This window comes from Cataglyphis hispanica, chromosome 6 (genome assembly GCF_021464435.1).
Source record: "Cataglyphis hispanica isolate Lineage 1 chromosome 6, ULB_Chis1_1.0, whole genome shotgun sequence".
Classification (NCBI taxonomy): Eukaryota; Metazoa; Arthropoda; class Insecta; order Hymenoptera; family Formicidae; genus Cataglyphis; species Cataglyphis hispanica.
Genome location: NC_065959.1, coordinates 3,649,674 through 3,668,990, shown reverse-complemented (window position 1 = coordinate 3,668,990; position 19,317 = coordinate 3,649,674). Strand labels below are relative to the sequence as shown.

General features: G+C 34.0%; 5 protein-coding genes across 11 annotated transcripts in view; 2 read left to right on the top strand and 3 right to left on the bottom strand.

The window, feature by feature from the left end:
• The first annotated feature begins 879 nt into the window (after nt 1-879).
• LOC126850339 (cuticle protein 21.3-like) lies at nt 880-3,217 on the top strand. The gene is made up of 2 exons (XM_050593222.1): nt 880-1,377; nt 1,885-3,217. Exons 1-2 carry the CDS (start codon nt 1,366-1,368, stop codon nt 2,767-2,769), a joined length of 897 nt encoding a protein of 298 aa, XP_050449179.1. The 5' UTR covers nt 880-1,365; the 3' UTR covers nt 2,770-3,217.
• Nucleotides 3,218-4,237: 1,020 nt separating this feature from the next.
• On the top strand, nt 4,238-6,512 carry LOC126850293 (DNA-directed primase/polymerase protein-like). The gene is made up of 3 exons (XM_050593145.1): nt 4,238-4,727; nt 5,283-6,070; nt 6,180-6,512. The coding sequence occupies exons 1-3, from the start codon at nt 4,410-4,412 to the stop codon at nt 6,391-6,393; spliced, it is 1,320 nt and encodes a 439-aa protein (XP_050449102.1). The 5' UTR covers nt 4,238-4,409; the 3' UTR covers nt 6,394-6,512.
• Nucleotides 5,827-10,472, bottom strand: LOC126850280 (stAR-related lipid transfer protein 7, mitochondrial-like). Of its 5 annotated transcripts, XM_050593117.1 has the most exons (7): nt 9,528-10,467; nt 9,284-9,435; nt 8,920-9,188; nt 8,711-8,838; nt 8,335-8,474; nt 7,824-8,138; nt 5,827-5,964 (listed from the first exon to the last, which is right to left on the bottom strand). In XM_050593117.1, exons 1-7 carry the CDS (start codon nt 10,013-10,015, stop codon nt 5,948-5,950), a joined length of 1,509 nt encoding a protein of 502 aa, XP_050449074.1. In that variant the 5' UTR covers nt 10,016-10,467; the 3' UTR covers nt 5,827-5,947. The 5 variants fall into 5 exon arrangements, with proteins under 5 accessions (XP_050449074.1, XP_050449071.1, XP_050449073.1 ...); XM_050593114.1 differs by lacking the exon at nt 5,827-5,964 and having other exon boundaries at nt 7,108-8,138; nt 8,920-9,185; nt 9,528-10,472; XM_050593116.1 differs by lacking the exon at nt 5,827-5,964 and having other exon boundaries at nt 7,108-8,138; nt 8,920-9,185; nt 9,531-10,468.
• A 479-nt stretch (nt 10,473-10,951) lies between these two features.
• Nucleotides 10,952-19,099, bottom strand: LOC126850578 (forkhead box protein B2-like; the record flags this gene model as incomplete). The annotated part of the gene is made up of 1 exon (XM_050593722.1): nt 10,952-19,099. A coding segment is annotated over one exon (495 nt), but the record flags the coding sequence as incomplete, so codon positions are not given.
• LOC126850254 (LIM domain-binding protein 2) overlaps nt 19,093-19,317 on the bottom strand; it is a 69,318-nt gene continuing 69,093 nt past the window's right edge. For all 3 annotated transcript variants that reach the window (XM_050593067.1, XM_050593068.1, XM_050593069.1), the window contains exon 9: nt 19,093-19,270. In XM_050593067.1, the coding sequence (XP_050449024.1) occupies nt 19,169-19,270 (102 nt within the window). In that variant the 3' untranslated portion in view covers nt 19,093-19,168. The remainder of the gene's footprint in view (nt 19,271-19,317) is intronic.

The window sequence follows — 19,317 nt, the reverse complement described above, 5'->3', positions numbered from 1 at the left end:
TCCGCGTAAAGGATACTTTTACAAAGGAGAAAATTCAACGACTTATGTGAAGGGGTACGCCTGTCCATGACCTAGCACCATCACCTATAGCAGCGGTGACCAACTTTATGACAAAGGGCCGCATCGATGCTCTCTGGCAAAAAATGCATATTGTATATAATTGTGCCTTTATTATCGCATGATCTTAAAATTCGCGAGATGAGAAATGAATTTATAAATTAGGAAATTGAGAGTGAGATTGTCACTTTGATTAATCTTAATCTATGAACATTTTTTCTGAAGTAATTTTCTCTCAAAAGTGCGCGGTACATATATAATGATTCGAGTTAAAAGTTCGAACTAGAATCCTATAAATAATTCGTTATTAAATTTAACTCTCGTGCGAAACTATATATGGACGATCACGCCCATTTTTTTTATATCTAATAACGAGAGCAGTGTTACGTATCTCACTGTTACACATATGACGGCGCTTATGTCAGTGCGAGAATTTGGAGAAAGCGTGTCCTTGGCGAGTTCTACAATATCATATGGTAAATTTGTATAAACATATTTATATTACACAATAAGACTAATTGTAAGATACAAGAGTGGAATCATCTAATTTTTTTACTGTGAAGATCAAATAAATAAATTTTGAGAGCAAATAATTTAGAATTACATATTTGTATATATCTACAATTAATATATGAAAACAATGAAAATATAAAAAAAAAATTTCTAACTACTTCCAATCAATTTTCTAATTCATACTTAAAATATGATAGCGTTTTTTATTAAAATTGCTCGTTACGAAAATTACTTGTGAGAAATATTTTACTTTTTATTATGGCTTCCATTTTTTTATATGAAAGGAGATGTTACTGATTATTTATGTATCCTTTTATGTCTCTTTATTTATAATTTTATAAATAAAAACGTACAGGTTCGTTATTATAATTATACCTTTTCAGATGCAAAAAAAGATATTTAAATATTCTATTAAGCAATCGGACGTTAGAAGCGAAACTAGAATGAGTAACTATCATAATTGTCGCCGCTCTCGATGTTTCCTAAGCTGCTCTGAATCAAATGCGCGATTTTAATTTCTTAAGAACCACGCCCGGAATTCGTCCATGTTCCTCCTCGAACGACTACTTCCTCCCTCCTACCTCCTCTCCTTTGCATCTTCGTATGTTTCTTTCTTAATCATTACCCACAAAGAAATCCATATACCTTTCCCTCTCCCATTGGTCATGCCCAATCACTTCGAACAAGCTTGTGCCCAAAATTCGATTAAACCCCCTACAATCTCACCCGCATATAAATAGTGGCCAGATACCATTTCGCAGCAGAATCCAGTAGTCATTCCTTCAAACAAGCAAAATGGCATTTAAGGTAAGCAGACATACATCAACGCTGTCGAGAACTTATATCAGTATTTTTTCTTATCACATGCGCATTAATCAATAACAGAAATTGCATAGAATATAAATTTTGAAATATTAGAAATAATAGCGTTCTATGCAAAAAGAATTCTGCAAAATTTTCAATCAAATCAAAATACTTTTAGTTGTAAATATAATCAAAGCATTTGTTTTATCTATATCTTGTTATTTATCAAAATTTATATTCCTCGTATTTAAATAAATTAAATAAAAGATAGATTACAAATATACAATTACATAAGAATAATTTTTAAATGTAAAGTTGAGATTATTCTAAAATTGCGAACATTACTTTTCTACTGTCAAAAGCTATAAATCCGTAAAATCCAAGAGAAATCCAGAACACATTAATTTACTTATTAAATTTTGAATCTGAAAATTATCTGAACATTTCTGTATACATTGTAATATTCATTTATTATTAATATATTATTGATGACAATATTCTTTATCGCAGTTCGTGATATTAGCCGTCTTCGTGGCAGTGGCAAATGCCGGCGGACCAGCGTCCTACGACATCGGCACATTGTCCTCTGATCACAGCAGCATCGGCTACAGCCAAGAGTCCACGCAGAAGGGCTACGCTGGCCAAAACGTGGTGTCCTCGTACAGCCGGGCCGAGGACACCGCGCATTCATCGGTGCGCGTGAGCAACAGCCACGTGAGCAACGATCTTTTGGAACACCATGTCGGCTATGCCACACCCGTGATCGCCAAAACGTATGCCGCACCGGCCTTGGCCAAGCCCTTGATCGCCGCGCAACCCGTCATCGCCAAAGCCGCTTACGGATACGCACCAGCCCTGACTGCTTATTCCGCTCACCCTGCTCCGGCGGTCTTCGCCAAAACCACTTACGGATACGCCGCCGACTCCGCTTACGGATATGCCGCGGCCGCGCCGATCTACGCCAAGGCAACCTACGCCGCACCAGCCGCTTATGCCAGCCCATTGCTGACGAAGTCTTATGCCGCTCCGCTCGTCGCTAAGACCGCGTACACCACTTACGCGGCACCGGCAGCAGCCCCCTTGATCGCCAAGACCGCCGCTGCGTATACCGCTTATGCGGCACCGGCAGCAACCCCCTTGATCGCCAAGACCACCGCTGCGTACACCGCTTACGCGGCACCGGCAGCAACCCCCTTGATCGCCAAGACCGCTTACGCATACGCACCCGCCGCTGCTCATCAACTCGTCGCAAAGACCTATGCACCGGCTCTCGCGTATACCGCTCATGCCGCGCCGGTGGTCGCCAAGACTTACGCTGCCCCTTACTCATACGAAACAGCCGCCCCCATAGTACACGCCACTTTTAGCGGCTTCGGCACTAACTATTCCTGGTAAACAGATTAGTACATACATTAATTAACTTTCGCAATTTGCCATGACAATAATTATGAAAATTGTAACTCTCTCAGCAAGCTTTCCAATGTTATCATATTTCGTCTGAAACGCGCAAGATTTTCTACGCATCCATTTTTAAAAAGAGCATGATAAATTGATGCTGGAATGTATCAAAATCTTTTTTTTCCGTAGTGCTCGTGTGAACAATTGTCATCACATAATTTAATTCCTTCTCGAAAAATTTACTTTGATAAATATTTATATTAATATTACGTTAATAATTTATATTAATAAAAAAATAAAGGTTTATATGATTTATTATCACATTATAAGTAATTTAATTAATTAAAATCATCAATTTAGGACATTCATATACGAGATAATGAAGTAACGTGCGTACACAATTGATAAGTGACAAAAGAACAGGATACAATGACATTAATAGAAAGCATCGCGATGTATTACATGGATAAATGAATATGTGTCACCTAATTTCTAGTTAAAAATCGAAAAAAAAATTTGCATACAATGGATAATCGAAATGTACCGATCATGTCACGATGTTATTGCGCGAATTCAATTGAATATGCAGACAGACTACTTTCACGTACGACCGGTTTCCTGTAAATTCAGAACAGTCGCGATGAAGAAACGATGCACGATTTAATTTTTTTATTCGTATAATATTTGTGCTATTATTTAGCTAATACATATGTAGTATGCAGGATTAGAACATTTGTGATTACAATATCTTGAAAATCTAACATATATATGGATATTTTATATGGATCGTATATGGAATTATATATATATATATATATATATATATATATATAGATTTTTTTTCTCCTTAGATATTTATAAGTTGTACAGCAATCATTTGTGAAAATTGAGAGATGAGTTGTAATAATGAATTTTTAGATAGTAATTTTCTCTATACTGTAAATGAAAAAAAAATAAAGTTGAAGATTCTAAAATTTCAATTTTTTAAGTTTTTATTTATATTAGAATTTAAAAATTTGTATAATTTAAAATTCTAGAATTAAAATTCTACAAAGTTTTAGAATCGCAGTTTTAAAAATTTTTCCAAATCAAATCAGCTATTTTACGATCTTGTCAATAATTTCAATAAGCTTCACTAATAATTTCCTCTGCCGCAATAATTATGCTGCGATAGCATAAAATATATTTCATTAAATAATTGTATCATTAAAATATAAGCACTTCATAAAACTGATTATTATGAGTGGTTCCTGAAAGAAGCTGATTCATGCATGTTGGATAGTGAGAGATTTTACTATCTAAAATATATTATCTAAACTCTAAGTCTTTATTTTTCAAATGAATCTCTCAAAAAGCTGAACATATACTTTTTGTCATATATTATAACATATCTCATGAATATATGTATTAGATTTCACGTTTGCATCATTTGAAATCACAGACTTTGATATGGAATGACTCACGTCATGTAACAGCTGTCACAAAATTGGCGGGAAACGGTTTACAATCAGCTCACAATCAGCTGTTCCGAACGCGACACGTATATATATTTGCGAGAGATATCTTTCATCTCTAAAATCACAACAAAGCGACAATGAAATTGCGTCAATTGTTCATTCATATGTAAAGTGAGCACGATGAATACAATTAGCACGGAAAAGTTTTATGGCGGTAAAGTGCAAAAGCGCAAATCCAAGTCTAACATTAGCTGGGTGAAAACATATCGGGTTATGCCATCGCATATACTAGGCCCGACGCAATATTGGCAGGAATTTCACAGACAAGCTGATGCCCTCACAGCAGCCGTCGAATATAGCACTAAAAAAACAGACACGCTTTGCATCTTCGCGTATCAACGACCCAGCGATGGTAGTCGCAGATTTGTCGTTGCGCATCCGGAGGTCTATTGGTGGTACTACAAGGCAAAACCGCAAGAAGAAAGATGTTCATATGAGGTGAATACCCTTGAACATATAGTTTCGCTTATTTTAATACATACTAAATCAAACATGCTTAAAATATTTAAATATTTCTCTCTTGGATTTGAAGATAGAAAAATATATGCACACATGCAACATAATTTGCATGATTTTAAAAGAACATAATAAACATTTATTTTTTTTAATTATTTTATCAAGAATCATCGATACATAATTATGTTACGTAGATACATTTGAGTGTATTAATATATTATTACAATTTATTGAACAATTTATAGGATCTATGCACATACTATTCATATTTTAATATATAATTATATATTAAATATAAAAGTTCTAATTTTCTAATTTTAATTTTAGATTTCTAAATTATAAATGTAATTGTTTAAAAATGTAATTGAGTTATAATCACATTTTAAATTGATTTGAAAAGAATTCTATTTTTTATGGGAAATATAATTTTTAAACAAAATATATTTTTAATATATATCTTTTTTTAGATAATATTTTTAATATGCTTTCTCTCTCTTGCTATATAAAGTCATCAAAAAATTGTTATAAACTTAACAGGTAATACCACAAGATTCACCATGTTGGTTGTACCTGGATTTAGAATATCTGGTCGAATTAAATCCACTATGCAATGGATCACGCATGACCAGGACACTAATAGATATTATACGCGTATATTTACTTACACATTATCACCTGTTGTGTGATAGAAATAACTTTTTAATACTGGATTCTACATCCAGCACAAAATTCAGCAGGCATGTGATTTTCACTATTAAGGATATGGCTTTTAAGGATAACTCACATGTTGGAAAGTTTATCAAAACCATATACAATGATATCATGCTTTATCTACATTCAGATATACAGTCGCATGGAATCTTAAGTCAATTTAATAAAGTAGATATTGAGGAAATGCTTGTAGAGACAAACCATGGCAAAAAGTTGTTTGTTGACAATGGTGTTTATACAAAAAATAGACAGTTTAGAATATACCTTTCCACCAAATGGGGAAAACAATCGTATTTAACAGTCTCTGCAGATTGTATGCATAATCCAATAAATAAATGCAGAGAAAAGGAATTAGGAATCTTTTTGGATTCCCTGATATCGTATTTTCCAAACAAGCAAAATTTAATTTTGCTTGAGTTTTTTAATCGGAGTGACGTAAAAGTTCAACTTTACTCGAAGATACCAATGCAATACAGTCACGAGGATAATAATCAGATCTCACCATACCCTGAAATAGACAGATATGTTAGTAGTCTTGTTGAGCCCGGAAAGATACGCATCGTTAAATATTCCGATAAAACCAAAATATTGAGATATGAAATTTATGGTAACAGGTAGAGTACAATAATGATCAGACAGTTATTAATTAGCTTTTCTATATACATCTATCTTCCTACATAAAAGAAATAATATAAAGAGCATATTTTCTACATTATTTTATAGATACTGTGAAAACATTGGCAGATACCATAAAAGTAACAATATATATTGGATAGTAGATTTAAATAAGAAAAAAATGTATCAGAAATGTCATGATGAAGACTGCTCAGATTTTTTGTCTACACCAAAAAGTTTGCCAGAAGATATTACTTTCAAACTTGATATAGAAGGTGATATTCTTATATCCCATGTAATGATAGATGAAAATATTGCATAGCAAGAAAGATATTTAAAGACTATTATACACTCTTTATATATATATGAGCATAAATATAATTTATATGAAAATATGTATAAATACTTTTTTATTTTTGAATAAATCTATTTTATAGCATATCTTTTTTTAACAATAATGTCCTTTGCTATCTGCAAATAATCAAAAATAATATAACATTTTATATTTAGTAGAAATAGAGCATCACAAAATAAACGTCTCAAATATATTGACATTATATAATTAACACATACAATTTATTTACATAATGATTATTCTAATGAAAGTTACAATTGCATTTTCTATGACACAATTTCTTATACAGTATTTTATATATACCTAAAGAATATTTATATAATTATTCTCTTTGTTTTTTTTTATATTCTCTGGCATAATATATAAATAGATATTCTTATATTCTATATGTATTTACATTTTCTGTGCAAATATGTATATATTATGTATATATAATATAAAACAATTCAGATATTTTGTATTGTATGCATGCACAATATATTTTTGGGAAGACAAAATTGCTTGTATATACGATAATTTTAAAAATATTAAATATATATAATTCTTTGAGATACAAAAAGATTCAATAATAGCAAAAATTTAAAATTAATTATTAAAAGTGTAACTTTCTTAAAAAAGTCTAATATATATATATATATATATATATATATATATATATATATATATATATATATGCATATGTAGTATACAAAAAAATTCCAGTTCCTTTTTCAATACAGTACTTTTTTAAGAAAGTTGCACTTTTAATAATTAATTTTAAATTTTTGCTATTATTGAATCTTTTTGTATCTCAAAGAATTATATATATCTGATATATATAGATTAAATAATATACAAATATATCTTGATTGTTTTATACTATGTTTAGAAAGATACAATAAGTTTGAATCATTTTGTATAGAAATCTGTTTATGTACCATATAAATTATCAAATCAAATCAGCTAAATTCATGATTTTTCCATCAAATAGATGATCTTCTGTTTGTTCTAATTCTAATTCATTACTGTTTATAACACATGATGCAAAGTTTCAATGAATAAACTAAAGTCACAATGACATACTTAGTCAGTCTCATTATTTGCTTATGATGATTTGTTTTTTGTTTTTTTATAAAAGATGAAAATCATTCACTGGTCAAATGAAAAATGGATGGGTTGTCATATGTTCACAATTTCATATCGTTATACATAAAGCACATATTATTTCTCTAATATACGTTAATGAAATAATCATTTGTTCTATGAATCTGCTCTCTTTTATATCGATAATAGATTGTTATTTTCCTCATATGAAATTACATTAAAATATCTACTGCTCAAAAGTTACTTCATTAAATCCAATTGTCAAAGATCCAAAAATGCAAATAATTTCGTAAGATAGAAATAATGTAATAAACCTTGTTCTTCTTTGGATGTAGAATTTGTATCCTTATTTTCAATTTCTGTTATATCATTTTCTTGCTGTACATCGTGTACCACATCCAATTTGTTAGTATTGTTAGTAGAATTATCTCGTGGATCTTGGTAATCTCTCATCGATTTTTTATCATTGTCTAAATCATTTTCTACATCAACTTTATGTTGATCTTTGGAAACATCGTCCTCAGGAAATGTAAGACTGTTCTTATGTTCACTTGTATTTTGTTTCATCAGTTTATATTTTTGATAATTCTTTGAAGCCTGTCTCATGCGAATTAGAAAATCTGGTAAACCTAAAATAAATAAATAAATAAATAAATATATATATATACATATATATATATATATATATATATACATATATATATATATATATATATATATATATATATATATATATATATATTACCATTATTAACATATATATATTAACATAATACATTGAAAAAGATTTTATCATCCACTTTGTAATAGTATAAAGAAACAAACCTCTTAATGCTACCCATGTAGTAACAGCAGATGGTACAGCGACGCCAGGATCATCAAAGTAAGTAAGACCGAATTCGATACCTGGCTCATGAAATTTTGTATAAGGTTTTATCACCATGTACGACCAATATGTCTTGACCCTGTTACATACATATTTTAGATTTAGATCGATTTATTGATAAAAAATCCGGAATTTTAGTTTGATATTTAATTTTGATAATCAGTATACTCGATCATTCAATTAAATCATTTCTCTATCATTTAATGAAATATAACAAGTAAAAAAGATTGATCAACCAAGTTAACAATGTTTCATATATACATACACAATATGTATCTATCTACATATATGATTTCTTGAATCTTTTTAACATACCTGTAAATTCCTCGTTTTTCTGGAACATCAGGATGTTCTGTTACTCTGCTCACAATAATCACAAGTCCCTCCTCTTTATCCACAATCCATCGTCGTTGATATACATAATCTCTGTTAGAAAATAATTTCTACGCAGTACGAATTAATCAATTATTAAATAAGAAAACATATATTTCACAATGAGAGATAGTAGATTATATCAGACTTACAGGCCAGATCATTTCCCAATGAATAATGTCAGTACTATGATTAATGGATGATTCTGACTTTGGATCAGTCTCGATAATTTTTAATTCCTGAGCAGTGGGATCCCATTGTTTTCTATAATCTACATCAATTTGTACTTGCAGAAAATCATCAGCAGTAACATCAGAGAAGGAACCGTATACTTTATATGCATATAATCCTCCCGAATCAGATTCTTTTTTTCTCCATATTAACATATCCTGACGCTCAATGAAAGGCTGCCAACTATCTACTATGTATATATTTCATAAATTAAATACCAAAATATATATAAAGATAGGAAATGTAACATCTTAATATTGAATAATTGATATAAAATAAACTTACAATCTTCACTTGAAGTGAGAGAAGATTGAACTCCACATTTACAATATTTCACATTGGGCTGTACAATATCAATAACAATTCGCAAATGACATTTAGTACAGACTACTGTGGAGTCTCGCAATGTATGAATTCCTTCAATTTCACACTTATACCTGCAAGAAATAAAGTATTATTAGAAAAATATTCTAGAAATATTATACACACACGTTTTGTGATTATAAACACAAAACATGTTTGTTACAACCACCTATTAATTTCCTCATCGCTTATCCTATCGCGATTCCAATCGTACACGGACAAGCCGGTCGCGCTTATCAAAAAATTCTTGGTGTTTCTGGCGAGTCTCAATCTCCATGACCGCATGAATTCTCTCAATGCTACCTCGTCCCATATTCTCGTATACAGATGAAAGATCTGTATGTATCGTCTGATTCGTTGAGCCGCTATGAACTCGAACTGTTTCTTGCAGACGTGGGCCACCTGTGTGCCTTGTTCACGGAACCATAAACTTATCTTCTTGCGGTAACTGCCAAATTTACCGCGATTTTGAGTCTTTGGACCGCAATGCTGCAAAACGATGGCTAATCTATTACTGTTGTGACTAGTACAACTCGTGTTGAATCGTTTGAAAGCATGACCAGTCAGTTTCCACGTGTACATCGTTCGATGCTGCGTTATGTTGCAGACACTTTCCGCACGTATAATAAGATTAATTAATCTATTCACTCTCATTTACACATATACGAAATCTTCCTATAAAAATAATCGCGGACTCGTGATACTATACGTAACACTTAGTGTTGGGTTTGGTTTTTCGCTCACACTATCTATTAGATCGCAAATTATACGCGTACATGAAACGCATTATTTTCTAAGATCAACGTTATCCTCGATAGGGTATCAAATTAATTATGCGACGAAATCATCATCGTTCGCATATATATCCGCCGCGCATACATAACCAATGATTGTCGATGAACGAGGAGTTGCGCGAGCATAAACCATGAACGTACGCATCTTATGATACTATAGAGTATAGTTTATGTTACGTACACTATAATATTGCACCCGAGTGAGGAATCGGAAATCGGAACAGCCTGATAGAAGAAAGAGGAGGATCAATCGCGGTTATTACAATTTGAATTTTCAAAGACATGACATGCCAATTCCTATTTTCTTTTTTTTTTCGAAAAACAAGGTAAAAATTGACAAAATAATATTAACTGCTGTATTTCTATTTTCTAAGAATTTACGTAGTTCTCTCTCTATATATCCTCGATAATTTGCATTCCTTTCACACACGTGTTGATTACGCAATCCGTACTCTAGTGCGATAGCTTGTCATTCGGTAGGGGCTTTTAGTGTCCTATCTAACTGCTAGGGGAGATTTTGACAGGGAATGTATACCATCTATGTTTATTCTCAATCAAATCAAAAGATATGGCGCGTTAAGTTTTTTAAAACGAGTCGATACGATAGTAGTGATCAGTGTTTGTTAATTGTACATATTTATAATTTCGATTCTATATCTTCTAATGATGAACTCGCGGAAGCAAGTGCAATATTAACGAAAGTCACACATGAAAAACAATATACAGATTAAATCAAAATATTAACGGTCATTGTGCGAAGGCGAAAAGATCGGCAACGGTGGGATATACAGGCAAGTTTCGGATATCGTTTTTTTATTAACGTTTTATCAGTTACAATTTTGATTACATACATATAATGTGGATCCTTCTTTAAACACATGATTGCTATGATACAAATGACGAGGATAAAAATTTGGAGTGCGTAAAAATGTAATTAGATGACAATTTATTTTTGTTTTTATTTTATTTTTTTTTTTTTCTTTTCTTATTACTTCATTGGTCATGGCGATGGGCCAACTTTGAACGTATATTAATATAATATACCGAGTTTGGCCCATGTCCACTTGTAAGTGGGTAGGTAGGTAGGTAGGTAATATCCTTGATCGCAATTAAATCGTTCCTAATTCGCTAATATTTTACACACTAACAGTGCACAATCGTCGCTCTAGACTGACGTCCGATGTTAATAAAGATCTGATCGACCCGCCGATCTCAGGATTTGCGTCTCTCACATCGACCACAGAGAGAGGCTTTTCGGAGCTTTTCAATGTGCCAAATTCAGAGGACAATATTTACAAAAGTATCGAATAACAGTCGATGGCAACATGGTGAGTGATATTATGTATTTATGAACAATTTCTTTCTTGTGTTTTGTTTACGTTGCTTATTAAAGAAACCAAGCAACATGCAAAGGACGTCTGCAAAATTTCAATGTCTTTTAGACTCTTGTAAAGTTCGATAAATCGCGATTATATAATTATTTCTAATTCATGCTTAAATGTTCCTTCCTAAACACAGTTTTAAATATTAAAAAAAAACTTAGTTAAGCATGTAAAGCTACAATATAATATCTTTTAATGAAAATTGATTCTATCAACATTCTTTAATCGAGGAAAATAATTAAACCGTGATAATTATTTGACAAAACTATCATCCTATCAAAAGTGCTCATTTTGAGATAGAATTGCGTTCTTTTTGCATACGATTCAATGATTTGATTTATAATCGGACATATACGAGAAAAAGCTTCAAAAATTGCCAAGACAAAAATAAGAGAGTCCTCTAAACTTGGAACAATGATATATTATTTATTGCCTTTACTTGTGTTCGTCGTGCAGCGACGAATGGCACACGTTTTTCTTTCCCTCCTTAGCATTATATACAGGACTGACCATTTATCAACAATTATTTGGAATATCATCCTTTAAGGTAAACAGCATCGGTTGGACAACAGGATGAGACGCTAATCGGTCTAGGATCGCGGTTACGTAATATTCGACTTTCCGCATCGCTTCCATAATACTAATCAGCTTCTCCTGAGATTCGGTCGGTGATATGCAATTTGATTCCAAGATAATTATAAAGTTCTGTGTATATCACGGCATAATAATCATGAGATTTCTGTATTCCGAATTGTATAAATTATATCCAACATTAATGATCGAGAAACAATTTTCCCAAATATACATACGCGGCCGTCTTAAACAAACGATTAATTAAAAACTTAGCAAACACTTTTTTTATCGAGATAAATTAGATTTGAGTATATTGCACATTTCTCGATTTTCTTGTTTTTGTTTTTTTTCTGTTAACAGATTAAAAGCAAACTGCTAAAGATCTCGGATATCAATAAAGATAATTAATATATTGAAGAATATATGATAGTCTAAATATTTCGAGCGGAATTGTTTTATCACTAAATGAGCTAAATGAGGAACTTTAACTGCAAAAATCAATCCTACGACTTAAAGAATCGCTCGATCGAGTCGACGAGAAGGAAGTGATCGCAGTGATCATTCAATTCAAAGCTCGCTTTCGAATACGACATACTTTTTCTCTCCCTGAGCCAAAATGTACTCGAGATCTTTCCAATTCAGAATCAAACCATCATGCGGCGAAGAATCTCGTACGTAAAATTAGCAGCATCGCGCATATATGATTCGATCAATCATGCTCTCAGACGTTAATCCTGTCAGAATATACCGAATTATATTTACATTAAAGACGTTTTGTTTCGGTAGGGAAATAAATAATTCTTTAGAATCATTAGATTTAACAAATAATTTGCTCTTCTTTCTAGTTTTCCATTTTTTGTGCGACGAAATACCAATCACAATTATCATGACTGTAGACTAATCGAACAGAATGTACTAATGTTTGGATGAATGTGAATGAGACAATTGAATGAACATGATACTCTATTCACAGATGCTAGATGTAATTCGTTTATTAACAACCTATCAAATATTAATTATGAATTACGACATCGCGGCCGGCAAATTCGCGCTAAATCTTGTTAATGAATAGAAATTAAGCTAATCGAACGCTTGCTGTTGTCGTTGGCTTCGTGAATTACGCATTTGCACGATTGCGAAAGATTTAATTAAAAGTTATCATTTTAATAATGCAACTTACAGCACAAATTCGGCACGATTTATTTAATTTCTCTGGAATGTGTAATTGCAATATCTCATTAAATACAAGATAAAAGTTTCAATCACGCTAGATAAAATTAATAAAAGTAGACTTCATAGACACTGATCAATATATCTCATAATAATGTTAAATATAAAATAATTTACATCCAAAAAAATAAAGTTGATTCCAATACATGATTTTTAATTTGATTGCTATTTCTACTTGCTTTTAGAGAATTTTATGATTTTCGTTATATGTTAAAATTCGCAAAAATTACCTTACAATTCTAAATCTATGGTCTTCCTGAAAAAGAAAATACGTGTTTAAGATTAAAGAATAATTATGTCATTCGAAAATTTTAGAATCAAAATTTCTAAAATATAAAGTATTGAAACTTTTACTCGTGATATATGTAAGTAGTATTCATTGATGTATCAAATTTCATTAGAATACGTAGCGTACGAATTAAACATGATCTTAATCCGAATTAGGTAAAAACAGAAAATTCAATAACGAAATTGCCCTAGTCATTTAATTGCTGGTGAGAGCGTCGAGCATCGCGCAATAAAGACTATAATTAATGCAAAATCGCGTTAAGTAATTAAGAAATAATACGCGTCATTATGTTAACGACTATTCGTAATAAATTTTGTGTTGTTTTTCGCAATCATCGTCCTTTATGAGCGTCCTTTTTACACATTTCGCGCGAAAACGAGAAGCGTGACTTCAAAGGCAAGCGTTTAAATTTTATTCCGGCAATCTCTTCTGATCGCCATAGCAAAAGAGATTCAGCATTTATATATTCTTTCTCCGTATTCGTAGAAAATATGCGCAATTCCGTTTTGTACATTCGCAGAAATACAAAGAAAGCAAAAAATGAAATGCGTTCGAAACCAAAAGCCGCTTTCTCGCAGATTAATGCACGACCTTAGGTCATCCACCTTGTGTGCGACCTGTCACTCTATTATGATCGATACTTTCACTGAGCCCGCCGAGCCCGTTGTCCCTCCGCTTTCCTCTTGCGCATAAATTAAAAAACTTGACTCGTACAAGTATGACCTCATATGGCGATGAACAATCACGAGGTGTATCGCTCGAGACGTTTCCCATAGCGCGACGACTTGTAGAATCATTGTTTGAAATTAAAATAGCTTCAGGATGAAGATGCGGCCGAGAGTTTGCGTGTCTCGTCTCGCATCTCGTGGCTATTCTCAACATTGTTTCGAAGTGCATCGCCGACTATTCGAACGGAACACATAGGATTTATTTCCGGATAGGCAAATCAATATGCACTCCTGAAAGAGAGAGAGAGAGAGAGAGAGAGAGAGATAATTTAACGCACAAATGATACTTTTGAAAAAATACCTTACGCAATAACGCACGACGATATTCAATGGTGACGTTTGCTAAATATTATTCAATCTGTTATCAACGTTTGAAGACTAATGCCACCGATTAATTCGATTCGAGCGATTCTTCATTTCCTTCTATAAGGTTCGAGCTAGAAAGAGGCGAAGAATCGATAAAAATACCGCGGTTAAAAGTTAATCATCATCAGTAAAGCCAACCATAAATGTTTGCCGGTCGACTTTATGACATTGTGCTTGCCTGCGAATGTGACTAGTGCGATACCGCGGAATGTCGAGATCTTGTTTGCTTGCAGTGAAGCGTCGTGAATCGCGCGTTATAGATCGGATTACTATAACGAAGATCACAGTCCTTTCCTTATACGGAGGGCAAATCGTGCCGCTCGAGGCCTGGGCGATGCACTTTCTCCCGGCAAGGATCTCAAGTTCCGTACCAAAGTCTCGCCTCCGCGCGACTTTGCCACGTACTGTGTAATGTATTTTGTTTTCGACTATGTCGCGCGGATACGATTTGATGCTACTTTCGAGTTTCGGCCTAGGGATGCCCGTGGGGCATTATAATTTCGGCTTTCGTGCGCTAACAATTAAAAATTTGTTCGCCTATTACTTATCATTTCGTGTATTTTTTGTCGTTTAAATTCAATTCACATTATTAGGGTATAATAATTAATTAATTAATTAATTAATTATAATAGTGTCATTATAATTCGTAATAATATACAACATTTGTCAATAGATCATTTATGCTAAAACCCACTGCATGCTCGTGTCGAAATCATTCGTACATTCTCTCACATTCTCTCCCGCACATACACGCATACACACGCGCTCCTATACATGTGCGTTTTTTCTCTCTTACTTTTTGCGATTTCGCTTAGCTTTCTCTCATTCTTTTTGTCTCTCTATATGCACAAGTATATTTTACGAAATACACCTTTCTCCTGTTTTCGCACACTCTCACGCCGTGGGACTGTACTGGCTTCAGGCGTGGCTTATCTAACTAATTCACGATTCTTTTTGTGTGTGACTCTGGAGTAAGTGTATATGTAAATATGTAACTGTGTATGTACGTGTAAGTGCCTGCTCAACGACATGCGTGCGTATCTTTTTTTTTGTCGCACGATTCGTCTCTCGCTCTCGATACTTTCTATACATAAGCCACATTCGCTCTCGTATCTGTGTAGTCTACTTTATTTCAATCTAAAAAAAAAAGAATCAGGTAAAAGAAGATAGAAGATCAATGTTCGGTAATATACGCGTTTGCATTTAAAACCAGCAAAATAATGAAAACACAATGGCGATCTTTCAAAGAAAAAAAAAAGATTGATATTCGTATGATGCGCATGAATATGTTAATAATCTTTGTACATATCAAAATATATTCCCGCGCGGTTTCGACATACATAAATGCAGAAAATGTTTTGCTTTTTAAAAGGATATAAACTCCATTTTGTATGTATATGCGCTTTCCATCTCCTCTCCCCGTTTCTCTGTGTAAAATTTGATAAATAGTCGGATTCGATTCATTCATTTGCAAATATCCGAGAATGGTCCGATTTAAAGATCCCGAAGGCGTGATGCACCACTTTGATTTTTCAGAAAGTAATATTGTTCTTTGGATTACAGTTAAAATCAAACAAATAGAAAAAATTTTCGAACAATAGAAAGAAAATTTGATCTTAAATTTCGCGTAACAGAAATTAAAATCTAAAAACTTCCTTTTCTTGTTACGATGGCGTAAACTTGTTATCCGATTAATGACCCGATGTGAGAACGGCATATGATTTTGCGAATGCATTTTGTTTTCATGCAGATCTACAATGACAGGGAATATTTACGGCAATAGAACGGTTTGTGACATGCGAATTATATTCTCAAGTATATGTGTCTATCTCTGTAGATGTATGTGTTCATATATTCGAAAAATTAGAATTTTGAAATCAAAACAGAGCTCGTACCAGGATCGTATTCATATGACATTAGCCATGCGGGAAAATGCTGAAGGAATCGCAGAATTTATGTGATGTATTATAATTACGATTGAAACAATGTTCCCCTTTCTTACATTTCGACGCGCGATAATGTATAACTCTGATTCTCAACGCAAATTTTTATATATAAATGATATAAATACTTAAAATATTAGACATTTTTTTAAAGTTGAGATTTGAGAAAATTAATTGCTATTATCATTTTAAGTAATTATTATACATAAAAAAGATTCGCAAGAATCAAAGAGCACATTAATCAAGTCTTATAGATGATTAAAAAAGATGAATGATTTGATGTTTTCTTAAAATCATTTGAATCTGATTAAAATCATGCTAAAAGAAGGAACACGTAACGAATCACAAAAATGTAAAAAATAGGAACAAATGCAACGCGTCTAAACATAGTAATGAGGAACATACATGATGTTTAAAATGTAACGCGCAAGGAACTTTATTTACTAAAGATTTACATGTGTCTGTATTGTATGTGTTTTGTATATATATTTTCACGTGATGTACATTGTGTGCATTGTATCGAATCACGCATACACACATTACTAATATGTTAAATAATATTATAAAGGTCCTAATATTTTGTTAAAAAAGCTCTGGTTTAAAGTAGAAACATGATCAGATCAGTGAACATAAAGTATTCATCTGGATATATCCCACATATAAAGTTAAGACACATATAATTCCTAAGACGTGGGTGCGTGCTGTGCTACGTATCATAACGCGATGTAAATATAAAACGAGAAGCATTTTGTTAAAAAATGCTTTTACATTTTTTTTCCTGCACTGTAGAGATTGATACCGTGTCGTCTCGGTTCCAAGAATATTTTACCTTTATGTTACATGTACCAATAATGTCGAATATTTGGAAACGAGGTTTTTCTTACATACTTAACGTGCAAAATCTCACACTTTCCGTGGTTCGTCAAATAATTATAATAATAATAAAAGATAAACTTCTATAACGAGCCCTCGGGATAATCAGCGAGATTTGTATTGACGTCCGGTCAATCCCCGCATTTAAAAATAAAAACATATTTGAATCGAAAGTGACTCTGTCTAGCTCTCTCTCTCCCTCACACACTCTCTTTTTCTCTGATTTAATCACTTGCATCCTTGCGTATTCATTTTTTCTTCTCTTTCTTTCTCATATATCTCGAGCATATATTCTTTCTCACTGTCATATCGCGCATTCTGCCTAACTTGCACACTGACATTTGCACAAATACGTACTTACGATATAGTTCTTACAATATTTTATATTCATTTACTCTATTAATTATATCAATACTGTTGACGGATAGAGATTCATTCACAGCTTGCACTAGAGCGGATAATCGTCTCTGATGCGTGTGGCATTAACGTTCCTTTTTTCGCTTCCTACTTTTTGTCCAAAAGCGATCTTTCACTGTTTAGTCACATTGTATGTATTCCACCTTTTTCATATTTAATATAATTTTTGACATAAAGTTTTTATCACACGCTAAAACACTTGATCTCTACTATTTCGGAGATCACTGTCCATCCGCACGGTATTTCGAAACGATACAATAATTCACGAATACACGGGCTCAATTCTCCTCTATTTATCTATCGCTCCTTTCCTTCGATTTTTTCTCGTAATCTTCCCGCATTATCGTAACGAATAAAGATACCGCGCTACTTCTCCTCCTCCCCCATCCGTCCAAGAATTAGAAAAACATTACGAACTCGAGCAGACTGCCACCGCACGTAAGTTCGTTTTCGTCTTCATCCTCGATAGTGCACAACATCAAATGCAGCAGCACTGCAGGGTCGCTCGACAATTCGGCACGGAATATACCTATTGACGAACCAGAGCACTTTAGCACAAACGCGTTTCTCGTTCACAACGAGTTCCGTACATCACTTTCTGGTCCAATCATCTCTCGTGAGATGATCCGTACGTTTTCCAAAATGTAATTACTTGTGACCGCGCTGCGCCAAGAAATACTCAATCTGCTGTAAACAGAGCAGTTGCTGCACCAGGCTCTGCAATGGATCCTGACCCGGTTGCATCTGACTCTGCTGTTGCTGCTGCCCCTGGAGTCCTTGCGGCTGCGTCAAGCCTCCACCAGTAGGCTGAGCAGACGTAGGTGGTAGCATCGGGGTGCCCGGACCTGATTGCTCGGCCAGCAACTGCCGCTGCAGCTGCTGTGCCTGATAATGAGCCATCGCCATAAGCTCCGAGGACTCCATGCCCATCGAGGCGGCGGCAGCGGCGGCGGCGGCGGCGGCGGCGGCCACGTGACCCAACTGCTCCGGATGATGGTGGCTCGCTGCTGTTGCTGGCAAACCGGGTTGGCAGGCCAACGCCGGAAATGTGTGACCAACGTGTGACGACAACCTGCCAGCCGTGGAGCCAGCCGCAGAAGCCAAATAAGCGGTGGCAGTGGGGAGGCTAGGATTCTCGCCCCGCTAGGGAGCCACGTTCTTGGGCCTGCGCCCCCGTCGCCCCCTGGTGGGGGGGCGCGGGGACTCCTGGCCTCACTGGCTCACCGCGGGGCTTTTTTTGTCTTGCTGCTGCTGACTGGCGTCCTGCGTTCCCTGTACACCCGCGGCTGCACCCGCTTGACCACCCTGGACTCCCTGAAACAGCACATACACGACGTTAAAAGCACGTGTTGCGCTTTATT

Excerpts from the sequence above, each read along its gene's own strand:
- LOC126850280 (XM_050593112.1), bottom strand. The coding sequence starts at position 10,015 with ATGAGAGTGAATAGATTAATTAATCTTATTATACGTGCGGAAAGTGTC. Across the intron at positions 9,436-9,527 it reads GATGAGGAAATTAATAGGTG|GTATAAGTGTGAAATTGAAG; the intron begins GTTGTAACAAAC and ends TATTTCTTGCAG. Across the intron at positions 9,189-9,283 it reads TCTCACTTCAAGTGAAGATT|TAGATAGTTGGCAGCCTTTC; the intron begins GTAAGTTTATTT and ends ATATATACATAG.
- LOC126850293 (XM_050593145.1), top strand. The coding sequence starts at position 4,410 with ATGAATACAATTAGCACGGAAAAGTTTTATGGCGGTAAAGTGCAAAAG. Across the intron at positions 4,728-5,282 it reads AAGAAAGATGTTCATATGAG|GTAATACCACAAGATTCACC; the intron begins GTGAATACCCTT and ends TAAACTTAACAG. Across the intron at positions 6,071-6,179 it reads TATGAAATTTATGGTAACAG|ATACTGTGAAAACATTGGCA; the intron begins GTAGAGTACAAT and ends ATTATTTTATAG.